Below are 18,587 nucleotides of genomic sequence, written 5' to 3'. Positions count from 1 at the left end.
GCGGTGGATGACGTCATCACGCACGGTACACGTTGCGGAAAGTCCCCCCCTCTCCCCTCGCTTAAAAAAATAAAACTTTGACAAGAAACTTTTCGTTCTGCATTTTCTGAGACTTCCGCAAATACGATTGAAGGAATAAGTGATCAGATATTTTGGTGAGTGAGAGTTAATACTCTGTCACGAACACACTGCTAGACTTAGACCTGTAGATTCAGTCTACTTGTGTCAAAATTAAATTAAAGATCCACGTTTTGCGGCGGAATGTCTTATTATTTATTCAACATTGGGATTCATTTTATATACATAAAATATATATTCCAAAATATATTTACTCAAAGGCACCAATACAAACCCTACCCTTACAAGTAAACAGAAACAAGTGAAAACTTTGAAAAAACGTTTTTGGTTTTTTTTCAAATCAATTTATTGATTGATGGTACCGGTTCATGTCTATAAAACACACTGTATAAAATACCATAATAAAGAGATAAATCAAATAATGACTATATGAAAAAAAAACAACAACAAACAAACCCCAAATCAGTTAAATACATATTATTGTTTTCCCATAGAAATGACTGACTTAGAAGCACTAAACGTTATGACACAAATGTAGCTTTCTTTTCTCTTTTTCTTTCCTTTTTTTAAATCTTGGTTACCTTTTAAATAAGACAAATGCTCTTTTCTAAATATCGTCCAGAAAAAAGTAAAAGTTTTACAATGAACTGGCTTTGGACAGTAAATCTTAAATAGAAAAAAATAATAAGATTATGAGTTACGGCCTCTTTAGGCACAGTGATTTCGTGAACTTACAAAGAAATTTACAAAATGGGATTTTTTTTCCCATTACTATTTCAAATTCTACAACAACAAAAAAAAAATGTAATTCCTTTTATCACTTTAATGCATATAAGAGGTACGGAGCCCACAGTGGAAAAGATAAATTCATAAACTAGTAAGAGAGTTAATCGCCACATGTTTGAGTACATTCATAGTGCACGTTTGGTGCCCATATTGCACAATTGTAAACAGTTCATTGTACCATTTCAATGCTTTCTGTTCTAACTCTGACTTGCTTTTGGCTCAACCGATGATTAGAAAAAGGCACAGTAGGTTAACTTTGGCTGTGTGAATGTTGTCTTCATAGATTGTTCCGCAAGGCGTCAATGACACAGTCCACTCTGCAGCAGTGTATTGGTCAGAGTTCACATTTGTCTTTTTTAGTCTGACTGACATTAACACAGCACCCATACTTCACCCCGATGCTGCCACACGCACACGCACACACACACACACACACACACACACACACACACACACACACACACACACTGAATGTTTGATTGCACATCTTGTAAATCTCTGAAGCCAATGCTCTCATCTTCGGGGTTTTGTGAAGTGTAATTACTCCACCGTCACAGACTTGGCCAAGTTTCTTGGACAGTCAACCTGAAAAATGAGAGAGCAGTTTGTTATAGAAAACTACATGTGACATGTAATAAGATGGGTGGTATAACAATGACACGTGCCAATATGAATGGATTTGGCCCTAATTGTGGAACCCATAAAGTGCACTCACTGTTTGGTAACTAACTTCCATCTTACACTAAAACAACACATAAAAAAAGTGTCAAGAAAGAAGATTGCACACATTGATGCCTAAAACTTGATATAGCCTACTCCTGTGGTAAAACTCGCCGGTACCTACAGTGCAGCCATGTGCCCTTCCCCTGCAGAAACTTAACTACAGACATTATGGCAATGCACTCCAGCATAACTGGGACTGGTCTGCTTGGCTTGCTGTGTTTTTGGTGTGCACAAAAAAGATAAAAGATAAATAAGAGACATATTATCAGTTAGAACTCCATCTGTCTTGTTTAAAATGCAAATACATTAATTAAGCTTTGGTCACTAAACTAGTCTACCATGTCATGATAAGTATAAATAATCAAAATGGGAATTTTTAGTTAACCTAATCTAACTTTAATACACCTTTTTAATAAATCACTATCAATACATGTGAATGTATGTATATTGTGATCCACACTTTTTTGCTGCCCACAATGCAAATGAATGGCTCTAATTCAGTAAATTCAGTTTTCCCAAGAGTATAAACGGATAATATGGATAATACTGGATAATAATCTTAATGGCTGATTCTGAGTGACTGAATCACTTCAGCTGCATCCGATTTATCAAAACAGCTGCATTACCCAACATTCTTAAAGGGAAAGCCTCAGCTGGTAGAGTGATAGTATATTAGTGTAGAGTATTCCTGCATTTGAGAGTCTGTCATTCTGAGTTTTTTTTTTTTGAACAGATTATGAGATTAAGTACATTTCAAATAATCACAGTTAAAAATCACAATTAATCACAGTTCATTCTGACAACACTAATCTGAGTATAATGGGATTATACCACCTAATCAAAGAGATTTATTTATGATAAATGTGAAAAGATAATTCCATGTAAGGCAAAGCTTAAATATTTCACACAACAAAATCCAGAAGTAGTGCTGAAACTGCAACGAGAGTGAAACACCGCACTCACACACACAAATACACAACTTTAGCAAGCCAAGTGAGATATAATGAGAGATATATTGGCCTCCACAATCACTCCACAGTATTACAATATCTAATCTAAAGTTGTCTAAAGTAGTCTAAAGTTGTGGACAAAAATAATTGTTTAAATCACGCTTAGAAATATATGTGTAATCTATGTCTAATCAAATGTGCAACAATATGAAAACTATATGCAGATGGGAGTCACTGGAAGTATTTGGCTAGCAAATATCAAAGGTACTTTTTTTTAAAATAATTTTTTTGAAGCACAGTAGCCTTATGTTTATTGCATCCACACATGCCAATTATAAGTCATAGAATATTTTGTCCCGATAAGATTAATATAACAATGTAATTGTCCCAACCATCAAATTTTGATTTATTTTTCCTTATTTCTGGGCTCTGGTCAGGGTCTACTACTTACATCATATCCTCTCAGAACGGCCAAGTGGAACGACAGCAGCTGCAGGGGGATTACACTGAGGATGCCCTGCAGGCAGTCCACAGTTTGTGGCAGCTCAATGGTCTGGTAGGCATTCATGGTTATCTCAGAATCGTCCTGGCAACAGATGATGATCGGCCGACCCTGTTGGAGAAAGAAGCCAAGAGATCATGTTAATGGTGGAACTTGTGTGTTGTGTGCTTCGCTGCCTGCAGGAATTTTTCAGTGTTGTTTGTGGTTGTTTTAGGACCCACCGATCTTGCAGTAACTTGCTGCAGAGCATTCTGACACTTAGAGTAGCAGGCATCTCGCATGATGATCATGATGACAGGCATGTGCTTGTCAATGAGAGCCAGAGGACCGTGCTTAAGCTCTCCAGCCAGGATGCCCTCTGAGTGCATGTATGTGATCTCCTTAATTTTCTACGTTAGAATCAAGAAAATAAAACGTATGATAAATGCAGAACACAACATATAGCACAGACAATGCAACTGCTTGCACATGATCTAAGGTGTGTCTTTAAACTTGTGTTTCATATTGTACTACCAGAAGTGAACTGCAGTTAAATGACAGATCCTTGTTTAATTTTTAACTTACCAGCGCTCCCTCAAGGCAGGTAGCATAGTTGTAACCTCTGCCCATAACCAGAAGTGATCTTTGCTGATAGAGTTCATTGGCTATGTCCTTAATCTTGTCATTGAGTGACAACACCTTCTTTATCAGTTCTAAGGAGGAAGAAAAAATGACGCTCAAGTAAACATGTTAAGGTGAGAGCATAAAAGTACTGGGCTAGTTTCTCAAAGCAGCTTTAGATACTCTCCTGAAGTGTAACGCTTAATCTCTCCATACCTGAGAGAGACCCACTTCACAGAGTTGCAGACAGTCTCTTAAAAGGTGTCCTTTACTGAGGAAAATTGCTACAGCATCAAATGCAGCGGAAACATTTTTAGGCGATGAAATTCAACTGTTTACATGGAGGCTATTTCTTCCTTTGCATTCTCACTTGACATAGCAGGTATTTTTAACAGTTATCATTTCCCACAAGAAGTGTGCCATTAAGTTTAAAGAAATGTTGTTTTGAGCACTTAAATCCTAACGTGTGGCTGTCAGTAAACCCACAAACTGTGACAAAGTCAAGTCTGCCTCTTGTTTGGATTGAACTTCACATTGGTATTTAACAGATGGGAAAGGGTGAATCAGATTCAGTGCGGAGAATGATGCTGCACACAGTTGACTTGTGGACATCAAATACCTCACTGATAAAAGACTGTAAATATCCTGTAGCATGAAGCAGCTTTGAAGAAAGTAGATCCCTCCGCTAATAGTCAGACAATTCAGACATTATGTGCCTTTCAAATCTATGATGCAGCATCAGTTGCTTATCATTAAGTGTATCAAATAGGTTCTCCTAGTCAGACAACACTCTTGTGTGGATTCATTCATTTCTTTTATTTATTGCTAAAAACTTTGCCTTGTTGTGGTTAAGATACAGTTGGAGGTGCCTTACTTCTTTTTCCTTAAGGTGGCTGCTGAGCTCTTTTGTGAAATGGTTTAAGTATAAGGTCAAGGTCAAGAGGAAACATTAAATACCTCTTAAGGAAATCTTAAGAACTCAACTTAAGGGTGTTTTGTGCAACCAATTTTATATCAAGCAATCCTTAAGTCAGACTTTAAGGGACATCCTTAACTTATGGTATTTTTTTGTGCAGCAGGCCCCTGGTTTTACACAAATGATTCAGTATTTAACTAAAGTAGTTTTGCATCTGTGTCCACATTTAAAGATGTTATAAACTCATTTTGACCACGAAGTGCTTTGCATTTTGTTGGAGCACTGACCAGGTAGCACCTTGAGGCCGTTGATGATCTCCAGTCTTCTCGTCTGGAGGGAGAGTCTGTCCTCACTCATCATCAGGCCAAACATGATGAGTGCCACAAATTGACTGGTGTAAGCCTGGATAACACACAGAGGACACACTTGTATAACCCTCACGTAGTGTTACAGAAATAAAACTCTCGTTCATTAAGCAAGTCATGTATGTTAGTACTGGCGACCTCTCCAGGGTGTGCCCTGCCTTTCTCCCAATGACAGCTGAGTTAGGCTCCAGCTAACACAGTGTAAACTCTACCTTCGTGCTAGCCACTCCTATCTCTGGCCCAGCATTGATGTGGACTCCACAGTCAGTTTCTCTGCAAATGGAGCTCCCCACAGTGTTGGTTATACCAGCTGTTAGAGCACCACGGTTTTTGCAGTAGCGCAGTGCCATCAGAGTGTCAGCTGTCTCTCCTGAGGAAGCAAGCAGAACGAAAACTTATGCTCGTGATGTATATTTACATCAAAATAAGATCCCTCTTCAGGCAATAAATGAAGAGGGTGTGAGACTGTGAGCAGGTTTCCTCTGAGACCTGACAGTGTGAAGTAAGTTTTTCTTTATAGCCAGTACCAGGGCCATAGTCTTTGTTAGGTATGGGAATAAATCATGCACTGACAGACAGTAACAGCAGGCATTGCGGATAATTGCATGTTGTTTTTACCTGACTGGCTGATGAAGAAGCAAACGTCGTCTCTGAAAACAGGTGTGTTGCGGTCCAGGAAGTCGCTCGCCAGCTCCACCATGACAGGCAGTTCTGTCAGCTCCTCAAGGAGCTGTCTGGTCTGAAGAGCAGAAAGTTGTCTATCACAAGAAATGTCATCAGTCCTACATGAACTTAAATGAGAACTCAGCGGTGGCACTCACAGCGACTGCCGCATGGAAACTAGTGCCACAGCCGATCACGATCAGCCGTCGGCAGCGTCTGATCTCCTTTAAGTGGTCCTTCAGCCCTCCGAGAACCACTGAGGAAACAGAAGCAATGACAGTTCTATTTGATAAAACAGTACACCGCAACAATCTCCTATTCTATACAGAGGACTGCACACGTTTTGAACAAATTCACCTAAGAACATGTACAAAGTCTACAGAGAGCCTACACTATTACAGGTGGTGATTCTGCTGCAAAGCCAAAGAATATGGGTCCTGTCTGCACAGCCTCAGTCAGTCAATACAACTAATTCATTCTAAAATTGATTCAGAGTGTTAGGGTCATGCTTGGATGACCTGCAATCTTTTACAGTATGGCAGGCCAATGATTACCTGTGTTGGAGTCAAAACAAATCCGGCCTCTCATGGTGTTGACTACTGACTCTGGCTGCTCAAAGATCTCCTTTTGCATGAAGGCGTCATAGTTTCCTGCAAAGGAAGAGGAACATATCAGCATATCAACACCATTCGTGACACAATGTGTTCCTCCCAAAAGTACTAGTACTAGTAAATACAGATTAATGGAGCTGAGATCAAAATTACAGTAGCATTGAAAAAAAAACAACAACCAGCATCTCTTCTTAGCTTATATGGCCAGCAGAGGGCGAGCAATTATCAGTTTATTAGCCACAGTTGATTCATACCGTTGTAATAGAGCTTTTCACAACCTCTGATCTGTTATGTTTTAATCTCTTCCACTGGCGCTAAACCATTTGTCAAGACTAACATAGAAGCAAGGAAGTGTCTTCATATTGGACATGTATACAAAATGTTTTCTGCCAACAATTGTCTGACCTTTCATGATCTGCTGCATCTCCATCTGTAGGGTCTGAACCGCTCTCACCGGATCTTCACCGGCCTGCCGGTTTATCCTGTGGATCGAGAGCTTCCCTCCACTCACAACTGCAACGTCATCATCCTCTAGGTACAGCACTTTGTTGGTGTGCTCAATGACGGCGCTGTGGGTACAGAAACAGGAAAACAGATGGGATGTCTGGGTCAATATTTGATCAGACTTGATGGATAGGGGAAACAGAGACTAATTATAGTTCAACAATGACATTCTTTGCTGGACTCAATAGGCAGCTAACTGCTTGCTCACCTTGCATCAGATGCAAAGTAATACTCCACAGGTCTACCATCCCCCACAGAGTTTATGGAGGCGTCAGGTCGGTTATGGCTGTTCTTCTCTTGGATGCCTTCTTTGAAATGAGCTACAGAGTCAAAAGTCAAGGGTCAGTGGTGTCACTCATACTTTTAGTGACTAAAATATCTTCCTCTCAAACTCCAGATGTATCAAGTATGAGTATAATACAATATTTACACACTGTGAACAGATATCGAAAATGTCTTTTATAGTATTGTAAACAAACGAACCAGAGGCTGGGTGACTGGATGCTATCGCAGTATCATTTCAGAGTTTCTTGCAGTAGCAACAAAGTTAAACTGAATAGATGCTGCCTGCTGTTATGTCTTTAGTAGAAACAAGCTGAAGGATGCCAACAACAGAAAGTGGGACACAAGCCCACAACGTGTGCCCCGCAAGTTACATGTTCTACAATTGTTCTGGATGATAGGGGGGTAAATGTGTTTTGCCTCTGTGATTGTTTTGTTAATGTGTTCCACTAAGGGAAAGTGCCACACAAACTTAGGGGGAGCCTATAACACTTGCCACACATATGACAAATGTTTTATTCACTCTTCTATTTTAAGACAAAAAAAAAAAAAAAAACACATTTTCAGCATTTAGGAAAACAAAAGAGAATGTCTCCATTCTTGTACAAGAACTTCATAATCATGGTAAGTTTCGGGAGAACTTTTAGTGATTGCTGCCACGTTGTGAAACAGAGAACAAAAACATGTTCTGATCATGACGTGCAGTACCAGTCAAACGTTTGGACATACTGACTAGACATTCTGAATGAGTATGCACTCACAAACATTGAACTGTTGCTGGACTACTGCTGGACCTGGTTCAAGTCTATCATTTTGCCTTCCTGATTGCAAATAGGAACTACAAATTTGAATTCACATTTGCTGAGTTTTCACTTAGAAGCTGTCTGCCCATTTACGGGAATTTAAAGTACTTAAAGAACCTTTTGACCCACTAAAATCTAAAACTTCGCAAGATTTACTATCCAGTCTTAACCCACCTCACTCTGCTCTGTACTTTGCTCCAGTCTGAAGATTTTGCTGATAAAAGAGTGAAGGCACATTCCTATGCACAGTTGAGGCAAAGAAACTGACAACTAAACAAGCAGGTTGTTGCTTACGGTAACCATTAACGCAAATTATTTCACTGAAACGCTGGTTATTTGGAGAAAGAAAGAGACGCCTTGTCACAGTGTGCCTCTTCAAGAGGCAAGTCAGTCACTTGCAAACAGACACTCCTTTTTAATAGGATCTGATTTTCCACTATTAAAAAAAACTCTCACAGATGTCCCGTGGCAGGAAAATGGCTTTCTAGGAAAGTCTTGTTAAAAAGAATTATTGCACAATAGACAGTGGAGCTTAAAAACACAATTGTGTTACTCCAACATTTAGCCAAGAGAATCTTGTTCGGCAGCCAGTGTGGATTTGTTTCAGTGGGCTTTATCTGTGGAAATCAGAGGAGCCATCTGATGCTGCAACACAGTGAGAAAATAAAGGGGAAGTTCCTAGAAGCCTTTTCAGAGTGTGAGGTTTCACGTGTAAGGCTGCATATTTGGTATTTAAGTGTTAAATAGAAACTTAGCTTATTGCTAATTAGAGTTAAAACAGCTTATTTACTTTCTTATTTGCAACAAATTCATCAATCGGCGAACCTCCACACTTTGAAAACCTCTGATTGGAGCAAATAAATAAGTTCCAACACTGTCCTAGAAGAATTAAAAAAACACATCACTGAGCCTTACTCAGTCCGACTCACACAGTCCTGCTGCTGTATACACCCATTACCACTCATCTTAGAGGCTACAAATAGAACCAAACAAATATTTACTGATTGCTCCTGTTTGATTTAGCTGAAACTGTAACCTCTGTAAGTGTCTGAGGTAAATATACAGCACAGTATGTATATATATAGGTATAGGTTTTGGTCTTCGCCTGTAATGTCTGATAAATGTGTGTAATCAGTGTGACAATGTTTAATGTGAAGATCCTGCTCATTTTACATTGTTTTACTCAAGATAGGACATACGTCTTGAAAAGTACAGCACTGAGTACTTATTACTTACAATCATTATCTAATTTATCTTTGAAGTTTTTCTAGAGTTATGATAAAGCTTTATTTGCACACATCATTGATAACCTATAATAGCTGAACAATCAGTATGCCGCCCACACAAATACTGTCAGGTGATAATCACAGATTGTTTTTTGATCATTTCATGTTCTTGAATTCTTAATATTCTCTCCGGTGTGGGACTCCAAGTTCTGTATACTGCTGTGAATGAGCATACCTACATCACGCAGATATTTAAGGTGCAGTGTCAGTGGATGAGGAGACTAGTGGAGGAACAGAGCTCACCGCTGTTGTACTGGATAGGGATGTGTTCGGCCGGCAGCTCATGCTCGCTTCGCACACCAATGAGCAGCGGACTTCCTCTCCTGCAGAGACAAGAATGAAGCAGGCATCGGGGACGAGACGGAGGGAGGGAGAGGGATTAGGCTTTTCTAGACACACAACACTGTCAGATGCAATCACACATGGTGCTTTGTAACCTGACATCTAATCCTACTTTGTAACTCCAAATGAAAGAGTTTTTCTCCCTTAACCTCCATCTATTCCTCTGTCATTTTGTACACAATTCTGAGGCTGACCTTGTCCCTGTACAGAAAATCCTTCCACTTATTCCAAATCATTTTGAAGCTCTTTAATCTTGAACATTACATCGGTAAACTTATCCTTCATTGGTCTACGTCAAGCTTGGATTTTTTTTTCTTTCCTGGAACGAATCACTGCATCCTCATTGGCTACTGATTCTATGTGGTTTTGTACTATTGGCTGTGGAGGTAGAGCAGGTGTGATCACATGTCACAAGGTGAGAAGGAGGGTCCAAGGGAAACAAGCAAAACCTTAACATGCTTATCTTGTCACCATAATGCAATATGCAAGCAGCATATTAAAACAAATCCTCTGTGAGGCGATTTGGCCATTGTGACACCAACTCTTGAGAAACTGGAGACCACTCCTTACTTCTTTCACTTGTCTGGATCCTTCTTTACTCTCTACTTAGCTTTTCTCTGGGGCCGTGCTGACGCAAGGGTTGTTTTAGAGGGTGTGGGGCTTGAGAAGGGAAGTTTGCAAACAGAAACATGTGGTCGCTATCCAATACAATATTTATGCTAAGAGGGAGATGGGAGGAAGGAAAGCAAATGGATTATAAGTAGAAGACTAGTAAGTAGACATAATTTCAACATAGCTTCTATGCCTCTTGCTCTCTTATAGATATTTGTAATCTTATATATGTCTAGCCTGCTGTTGGAGACATAAGTGCATATTTCAAGTAGACTTGAATAGTTTTATGCTAAACATGCGAAACACACTTTCCCTTTTCAAACTTGAATAACAATTATCTACAACCCTAATTACAAATATGCGCGTAAAATGTATACAAAAACAGATTGAAATTATTTGTAAATCTCATAAACCAATATCTTCTTCACAATAGAACATAGAAAACATATTAAACACTGAAAGCGAGACATTTTACTATTCAGTTACTATTCATCTTGAAACTGATGGCAGCAATGCATCTCTAATAAGTTGGAACAAGCCTTTGTATAACTTCTTTCAACAACAGCCTGTGAAACGTCTGGGAACTGCGGAGACCAGATGATCGACCTCTGGGAGAGGGACGTTGTCCCATTCTAGTCTGATATAGGATTCTGGCTGCTCAACAGTTCTTGGTTTCCTTTGTTGTATTTTGAGTTTCAAGATGTGCCAAATGTTTTCAGTTGGTGAAAAGGTGTGGACAGCTAACGTCCAGTACCCGGGACTTTCTACTACAAAGCCATGCTGTTGTGATAAATACAGTATGTGGTTTGGCATTGTCTTGCTGAAATATGCAAGTCCTTTCCTGAAGAAGACAAAGTCTGGATGGGAGCATATGTTGCCAAAAATGCTAATGACAATAACAAAGTGAAAATAAAAAAGCTTCCCTCATCTCTTTAGTAAGGATGTGGTATCCATGATTTCTACAGATGACATCAAAAGTTGGATTTGTCTGACTGCAGAATAGTTTTCCACTTTTTGAAAACATATTGGTGATTGAGATTTGCAAATCAATGCATTTTTTAATTGATATTGTGTCCAAACCTAGGGTCGTAAAACAGGCATATATGGAAAAACATTTAAGGACAATAAAAATATAGAAACAGAGAGGCAGGAGAGCAAAAAACCTTCTGGGAAGTTGAACCCCGATTACAATGCATGGGTGTTGGCAAGCATGACGAGATAATTACAAAAATGTTCACTTTGTTTCGTCTTGGCCAATGATGCTGAGTATTCAAACCACAACACTACAGTGTTTAGCCCTCACTAAGTCTAGAATATATCCTCAGTAACCGCAGACACACAGTTGATGACCAAGATGGCAAATGTTCCTAACTCTAGCAACAGGTATGCCAAAAAGCAGCCTTGATATCAGCAGCGCTGCATTTATGCTGTTTGCATAACCATAATTTACAGCCCACCTATCTCACTTTGCTCTTTTTGCCACTGCTCTGCTCTCTTATGTTCTAGCAGCCCTCCTTTTCTTTTATCGTTGATAAGTCACTGAACCAGGAAAGGTATAATGCCAAATAAGATGATGAGAAGTAATCAACCAGGAATCTTATGCAGCCTGGGCAAGTTTCCAAGAGCCGAAACAGGAAACTCTCTGGTCTCTTGGTTAATGATTCACAGAGGAGGCGTAGGGCTGACAGCTCAGGAGCCAGAGGCCCAAGAGGGAAACGGGGGAACCTCAATTTAACCTCTGGTCTGAAGATGCAGATAGCGCCGACACGCAGACGGGAATTTACTCACATTCACATGAGCAATTGAAAAGTGGAGTTGCCCATTACTGGGAGCAAAGGACCTTCCTGAGTCACGTCACATTCAGTGAGTGGTAGATAAGCCACAAGGCATAAACCACGCAAGGCTGTTGAAATCATACTATGTTTTGCTTCATGGTGACAACGGAGATGACTCATCTGACCTGAGTGTGGTTCATTGAGCAGATGGACAATACATGAAGTTAAAGGTCCGAGCAGTTTGTATCCATGTGCTCTCACTAACCTGGTGGACACAGCCTCTTCAGGGTAGTGACGGCTTTTAAACACCAGAGCGAAGGCCCCCTCCTAGCATAAAAAGAAAGACAGTTTATATCGGTTTGATGAAAACATGAAATAAATAAATGTGGCAGGAGCTGGAGGAGCAATTGTTCACAGAAGGACAATTATGAAATACAAAAAAAGTGTGTCTAATGTTTGTCTTGGTTTGAAAGATAAAATAAAGGGGGGTGCTTAGGTTGTTGGGTACCAGAGGACGTATTTCAAGAGCACTGACTACAAGGCTGCTTATGGAGGTTCCTGGAAGCTGGGTTTGTGGTGGGGAGAGGGTGTCGCTGGTGTGAGGTTGGACTATCCGGTTCCCATTATTCTCCGGTCCAAACTGTCTGCTTTTACCTCCTCCGTACAGAAAGGGTCATACTTTGAAGCATTACTCACAAAATGGAAAAGTGAGCCTTGCTTCATCTCAACCAAAGAATATGTCTCTGTGAGTGATGACATCACTTGTGATGCTTTTGGTGCAGTTGCCATGGAGAGGGTTTTTGTCAATAGAGCGCTGTTATTATAGGCCAGGAAATTTAAACTGTTTCACACATTGTTAAATGAGTAAACTCTCGTACAAGTGTGTATGACTGGTCAAGGGTGCGCTTTATGGCACCCAGCAAAAAGCTGCTTAGAAAAATGTTCATCACTGTGGCAGAAGAGTAACGAAAAGTCAGAGAGTTTAACTACTGGTCCTAAACAGAAGTGAAGTTCAGTGCTGCCATAAAAGAATGACCCTACCTGTGCTGCTCTGAAGTGGATTGGTGTGTCAGTTAGTGTGTGTGTGTGTCGCTGCTGTGTGATGAACTCACCAGCTGTTGGATGACCCTCTCCACCAGCGTGGAGAAGGTGATGGCGTCATTCTCTCGATTGTCATAGACATATTTGATCAGTTTAGGGATCACCTCTGTGTCTGTCTCTGACTCAAACTCATATCCTTTGGTGATCTGAAGAATAAAGAAAAAACTAACTTTCTGAAACACTTTCTTTTCCGAATATAAATGCAATTCCATAAAAGTTTGGACACCGTGTTAAATCTTAAAAAAACAGAACGCAAAGATTTGCGAATCTCATAAATCCATATATTTAATTCACAATAGAACATCGCATCAAATGTTGAAAGTGACTCATTTTATTGTTTTGTGTAAAATATTAGCTATTGAATTTGATGTCACCCTTCACAATATCCTGAATATTTTGACTCCAAAAGCCGAAACTCTTTGTCTACTGTGTGGAGAGGAAACATCATTGTGAACATCAGGAGTCGGGTCTTTAACTGTATGTTGTGTCTAACTGAATGAAAATGTTTGCGACTGACATTGTAACTTCTTCTCCAGTATTTGTAGTAATAGATGAAATTACACAATAAATCATTTTCACCTGGATAGTTCAATGAACTGTTTAGTCTGAATCGTAAGTTGGCACTGTTTACTCAAAGTTGTTCCATTTTTTTTAATTTTCTACATATTTCTATTTTTCTCATCATTTCTACATCTATGGCTCTTGCAAATACACACAACAGTATGACTTTTTTTTTATCTTCTCATGCTTTTTTTTCTCCCCTGTGCAGTAGGAACGCCGACGTACGCATAAAAATAATCCAGCTAAACGGACATATCAGATGCCATAACCTGGATTTTACATGTGCCTAACCAGTTCAGTTTTGGTATTTGATCAGCCCTGAATTTGACGTGCATCACTAAATTATGTGGTTAGTCTGACTCAAACAATGATGAGATGCTTTAATTAATCAGAGACAGAAACAGAAACTCTTTCTGCTTTAAAAATTAGCCCTGCGATGCTGATACAACCTGTAACATTTGGGGTGTGTCCAGGAATGGCTAAATGGTGTCCTTGATGCAATGTATTGTTTGAATATGAGGTTCTGAGTGATGAACAACTTACCAGGTACTCCTTCAGTTCTTTGTAGTTGGTTATGATGCCATTGTGGATGACGACAAACTCTGACAAAAGGCAGCAAGAGTGAAAAGATAAGAAAAAAGAGTTTTAAGGTAATTTACATTAATTTGTTTTTGAATTACTCAAAACTGAAGCTGCCACACCTCCTAACAATGGTGTGGTATGGGTGGTGAGGCAGGTTTGACAAGCCTACTAGTTAAAGAATTTTCCATTTGAACAAAGCAGGGAGTTCAGCAGCAACTACCATGTGCAGATTTATTTCTACCACAATGGGAAGTAAAAGGAAAAATAAAAAGTCTTTTTGTTTGACTGTTTGTCTATGATATAACTCATTTTCTATGGAAAGGAGTGACATTTTAGACTTTTATGGCCAAACACATGATGGTCTAAAGGTAAGGTATATCACTGACACACCTTTAGACACTAATCTCAAAGCGATGGATGGGTTTTTATTAGAATAGAGGGTGTGTTGGGATGTTGAATGTATGAAATGTATTCCACTTGGCGTTTCTTCCTACACTTGGATGTTCTTTTTAAATAATTCCTGCAGTGGGTGAGGCCTAGATTTTGTAGTGTGTTCGACATGGGCGGAACATCATTTCAAACTGTGTGAGAAAGCACATAAACACATCTTACCATTGTCTTTGTCTGAGCGATGGGGATGACTGTTGAGAGCGCTTGGCTCTCCGTGCGTGGCCCAGCGAGTGTGAGCCAGGCCGAAGTGTGTGTCCAGCTCCGCATCAAGGTCAAGCGAGTCTTTCTCTGTACAATCAAAACGCAACAATAATCCCCTCAGAGGGTTTTTAAGGACATAAATCTTCACGAGACGTTCAAACAATCGAAGAATCCTGATTTTGAGTTATCGAATTTCTTTGAAATTTTGGGAGAAGGAAAAAAAAGCACAAGACCATATTTCTTTCATTACATAAAGAAAAGCGACTGAGTGGACACTGGTAAAAGAAACACTGTCATTAATAGGAAAAGTCACTTCAAAATGCAGAACCTATCGCCCTGTCTTTATCAAAGCCATTGAAATATGAGAAATAAAAATCAATCGAGCACCAACTCACTGTACAGCTCCTCGTCCAAAGCCTTGACTTTCCCCTTCTTCTTTATCAAGCAAATCTGGTTTTTGCTGTTGTCGGTGGTCGTCTTGTTGGGGCCGTCCACAGCAATACCTGCAGGCAGGTGTGGAGGAGGTGACTTAGGATTCAATACAATATTATGTGAGGCATGATCCTCCCTGTGTTGACCTGTGCATGCATGCTCATGAGTGTGTATTTCTCATGGTGCAGCAACCTAAATCTGTTTGCAGTCACTTTATAGGGGGCAAGTCCTCATAATGCACATCTGAACATTTTAACTAAAGGGTAAAGTTAGATTTGAGTTCATGTTAGGATTGTGGGTAGGCAAATAGAAGTTATTATTAAGATTAGAGTAAACATCCTAGAACTGAATGTAAGCCATAGTGATATCCTGTTAAGTCATGAAAACATCATCTTCATCCTGCTCAAACAGGATGGACAAACACACATTTATGGGCGTCTTTGTCCACCATATGAAACTCTGCCAATTCTTCGTGAGAAGCCTTTCCTTGTAAAGTATAACTTTGTTCTTTGTTTTCCTGGTGTACTTCCAATCAATGTGAAGGAAACTTTTCACAGAATACAGAATTATACTTTGCAGAGCATTAGAAGCTGTATCTTCAGTATGTACACACATATTAAGTATGTGTCCTGGTTTAGAACTAATGGTGTACATGCTTGACGTCTATCTCAGTATGTGTGACTTGTTGCACCAGTTCTATTCAATTCAAACAGTCTTGAAACATTCTGCGTTCGACTGGAATGTACCTGCATGTATGGAAACAAAATGGTTACAGGATCTGTATGCTTTTAATTGATAAATAAACCAAACCTACAGGAAACTGTAGTTAAAGTCAAACATTTGGACACCCATTCATTTTCAATAATATGTATATGCATCTAGGGGTTCGATTCAAAATCGCAACTCTTGAAAGAGGTTTTCTTCATGCTTTGAACAGCCTGGATTTTTATTTTCAGCGAGAGTACAGCTTTTGTGCATTTTGTGTGTGCCAACTCTGCGGGGCTGAGGGTCTTACCTGCTGAATCGTACCCTCTGTACTCCAGTCTCTGTAGTCCCTTCACCAGCGTCTCAAATATCTCCTTTCTGGTGCGAGGCACTCGGTAGTTCAGGTAAGCAAAGATCCCTTTTAAAGAAGGAGAAGTAAAAATATAAAATCCTCTGAGAGATTGAGAGTTTACACAGCAGCAAAAACCTCAGTGGCAGCATCTTAATCGCTTAAGCATTGCTATTTATTAATTAAAAGTCTTGTACCGTTGATAAAGGAGCAATCAGGGGAGCATACAGTCATTATGGTCACATTAATATTCAGAGCTTCATTAACTGAAGTCAGTTTTTAGCTTCCAGCTGTATTATTTTTACACCTTGTAATCTTCATTCATTACTCTCTTCACTCCGTGTTCTTGCGCAGAATTAGCGTTAAACTACATTAATTTGCATGAGATAGACAAGCCGATGCTTACATATGAAAATTAACTACGGTGGGTGTCTTGCAGGGTATAGCTACAACCTGTAGATTTAAACTCAGCACATTCCCTGCGCGTATGTGTTGCTTATGTTGCGGGGACTCAGATGTGACTCAGAGTGTTGGTCAGTTAAATGTTCTCCGAATTGTCAGAAACACGACTGTGTGTGTGTGTGTGTGGTTTGTGCGTGTGTGAGTAAGAATGTTCCGAGCAGCTCCGCTCCCGCAGGCACACAGCTGGCCATTGACGGACGCACATTGCGCGCAGTGTTGGAGCCGCCAGGTAGACAGGGTGCTGTACAACTCTCACCAGCCCAGCCTCCTCCTCCTTCACCACCTCCTCCTCGCTGAGGCGAGCGGAGGCCGACGGGACTGTTAAAGATTTACTCTCCGCTGTAAACGTCCCTGCTCGAGAAAGAGACTCGCTGAAAGAGACTGTCAAAATGTTCGAGATGAACAGACAGTGCGTCTCAACTTCACAGAGCGCGGCTGCGACTGGGGATGTTAGTTTGTTATGGGACATAAGACTATTACTTGGCTATCACTTGAGACTTTTGTTTATAGAGCAGACAATCTGGAGGATATGACTTCCCCGTCTTAAAGTTGTTGACACCCTTGAAAACACTGACACGTAGCAGTTGTGCTCAAAGCTCCACAGGAATCCGCACGGATCAGAAAACAGGCATTAAACAAACTGCTGTATTTCAGACGTGACAGTACGCCAAGAACAGTCTAACTACGCGGTGCGTGATGATTTTCTCAGATTCGTAGTATCGTGGTGCGGTGGTCTGCTGTCCTTCTTGACAAATCTCAAACGCAGTGCGCGCAATTCTTTCCACCAACTTAAAAACACAAAAGTATTTGACTTAACATAAATCTTACCACACATGATTCAAACGCTGTTTTTCAAAGAAAAAACGACTTTTAGTATCCCGGTTGAAGTGATGCTTTAGCTTCCCTGTTGAGTCTGGATGATCTGCTTGCCCTGGCACACTCCCGCATTCATTTAAGGCTGTTTCCTGGAGACACAGCAGCCCCACCTACTCTACCCCCCCCCCCCTCCCCTGTCCTATTAACATCATCCTGCTGCCGCACAGGTGCTCAACACCTCATCTGTCTGAATGGATAGGAATTGTTAACTCGATCGTTTGTCAACCAAACCAGTTAACCTAAGTCAGTCTAACACATGACATTGGCACTAAAATCGGTAAATCACAATTTCCACTATTTCATTAGTTTTGTTCGTTGTTCTTTTTAAAATAAAGGGTGTGTTCTAACCTCTCTGTATCAACGTGAATCATTTAAACTAAGTAGGGTATTATTGGAGACTGAGTCTTTCTGTTAAGCAGTGCTTGTTCTCAGAAGCCACCCAAACATGAAGAAAAATACGGTATTGTGCTCACTTCTTACTGGTCCTAGTGTAACTAAATACGGCTGGTTTTGATTTATCTTTTACAAATTAAAATATTGCTGTTGTTTCAAATGGAAATTCTTTGGCATTTCAGAGTCTGGGGCAGAACCTTATGGATATAAGTTGATATTTATGTGAAAACATAGTACAAGAGGTTTCAGGGAATTTGGTTATAACTATGTACCTGCTGTTGTTATTTACATTTGATTGTCCTCTGCTTACCCAGGAAAGCATATTTACTGTGGATTGAATAAGGAACAAGCGGAGTAACTTGATTCTATTAAATTACTAAATAACTTGCATAAATTGTGTCGTACATTATCCCTTAACTGGTTCTGCTAAGTAAGCTGTGGATGGGATACTCAGGATACACGGATGGATTATTTACCATCTCTAAGTATTACATTTACATCTTTAGCTGCATTTGTAGTTATTATGATGGCTTTTACCATATAAAAATAAATTCTAACCTGGTGTAAACCTCTCTTAAATGTGTGCCAGATAAACCATTTCATAGCAGCTATTGAAATGATGAACTTGAAAGAGAAACATAAGTCCTACAGTTCAGTAAAAAGATCAAATAGTCAGC

The 18,587-nt window shown here is 39.9% G+C and overlaps 1 protein-coding gene across 1 annotated transcript; it reads right to left on the bottom strand.

Annotated features, from left to right (window-relative positions):
- Positions 1 to 917: 917 nt before the first annotated feature.
- gfpt2 (glutamine-fructose-6-phosphate transaminase 2) lies at positions 918 to 17,588 on the bottom strand. Its single transcript, XM_072395844.1, has 19 exons — positions 17,470 to 17,588; positions 16,141 to 16,248; positions 15,089 to 15,196; positions 14,655 to 14,780; positions 14,004 to 14,062; positions 12,911 to 13,045; positions 12,064 to 12,125; positions 9,313 to 9,392; positions 6,907 to 7,018; positions 6,600 to 6,763; positions 6,138 to 6,233; positions 5,742 to 5,839; positions 5,539 to 5,659; positions 5,133 to 5,290; positions 4,843 to 4,957; positions 3,604 to 3,731; positions 3,261 to 3,428; positions 2,989 to 3,150; positions 918 to 1,449 (listed from the first exon to the last, which is right to left on the bottom strand). The coding sequence occupies exons 1-19, from the start codon at positions 17,474 to 17,476 to the stop codon at positions 1,405 to 1,407; spliced, it is 2,052 nt and encodes a 683-aa protein (XP_072251945.1). The 5' UTR covers positions 17,477 to 17,588; the 3' UTR covers positions 918 to 1,404.
- Between the last annotated feature and the right edge of the window lie 999 nt (positions 17,589 to 18,587).

Source organism: Leuresthes tenuis, unplaced genomic scaffold (genome assembly GCF_036924035.1).
Source record: "Leuresthes tenuis unplaced genomic scaffold, fLeuTen1.0.hap1 SCAF_11, whole genome shotgun sequence".
Lineage (NCBI taxonomy): Eukaryota > Metazoa > Chordata > Actinopteri > Atheriniformes > Atherinopsidae > Leuresthes > Leuresthes tenuis.
This window is presented reverse-complemented; position numbering and strand designations above follow the sequence as displayed.

Coding starts and splice junctions, on each gene's coding strand:
- gfpt2 (XM_072395844.1), bottom strand. Junction 14,063..14,654: donor TCGCTCAGACAAAGACAATG/GTAAGATGTGTT, acceptor GCCTTTTGTCAG/AGTTTGTCGTCATCCACAAT. Junction 3,732..4,842: donor CGGCCTCAAGGTGCTACCTG/GTCAGTGCTCCA, acceptor CTTCCTCCTTAG/AACTGATAAAGAAGGTGTTG.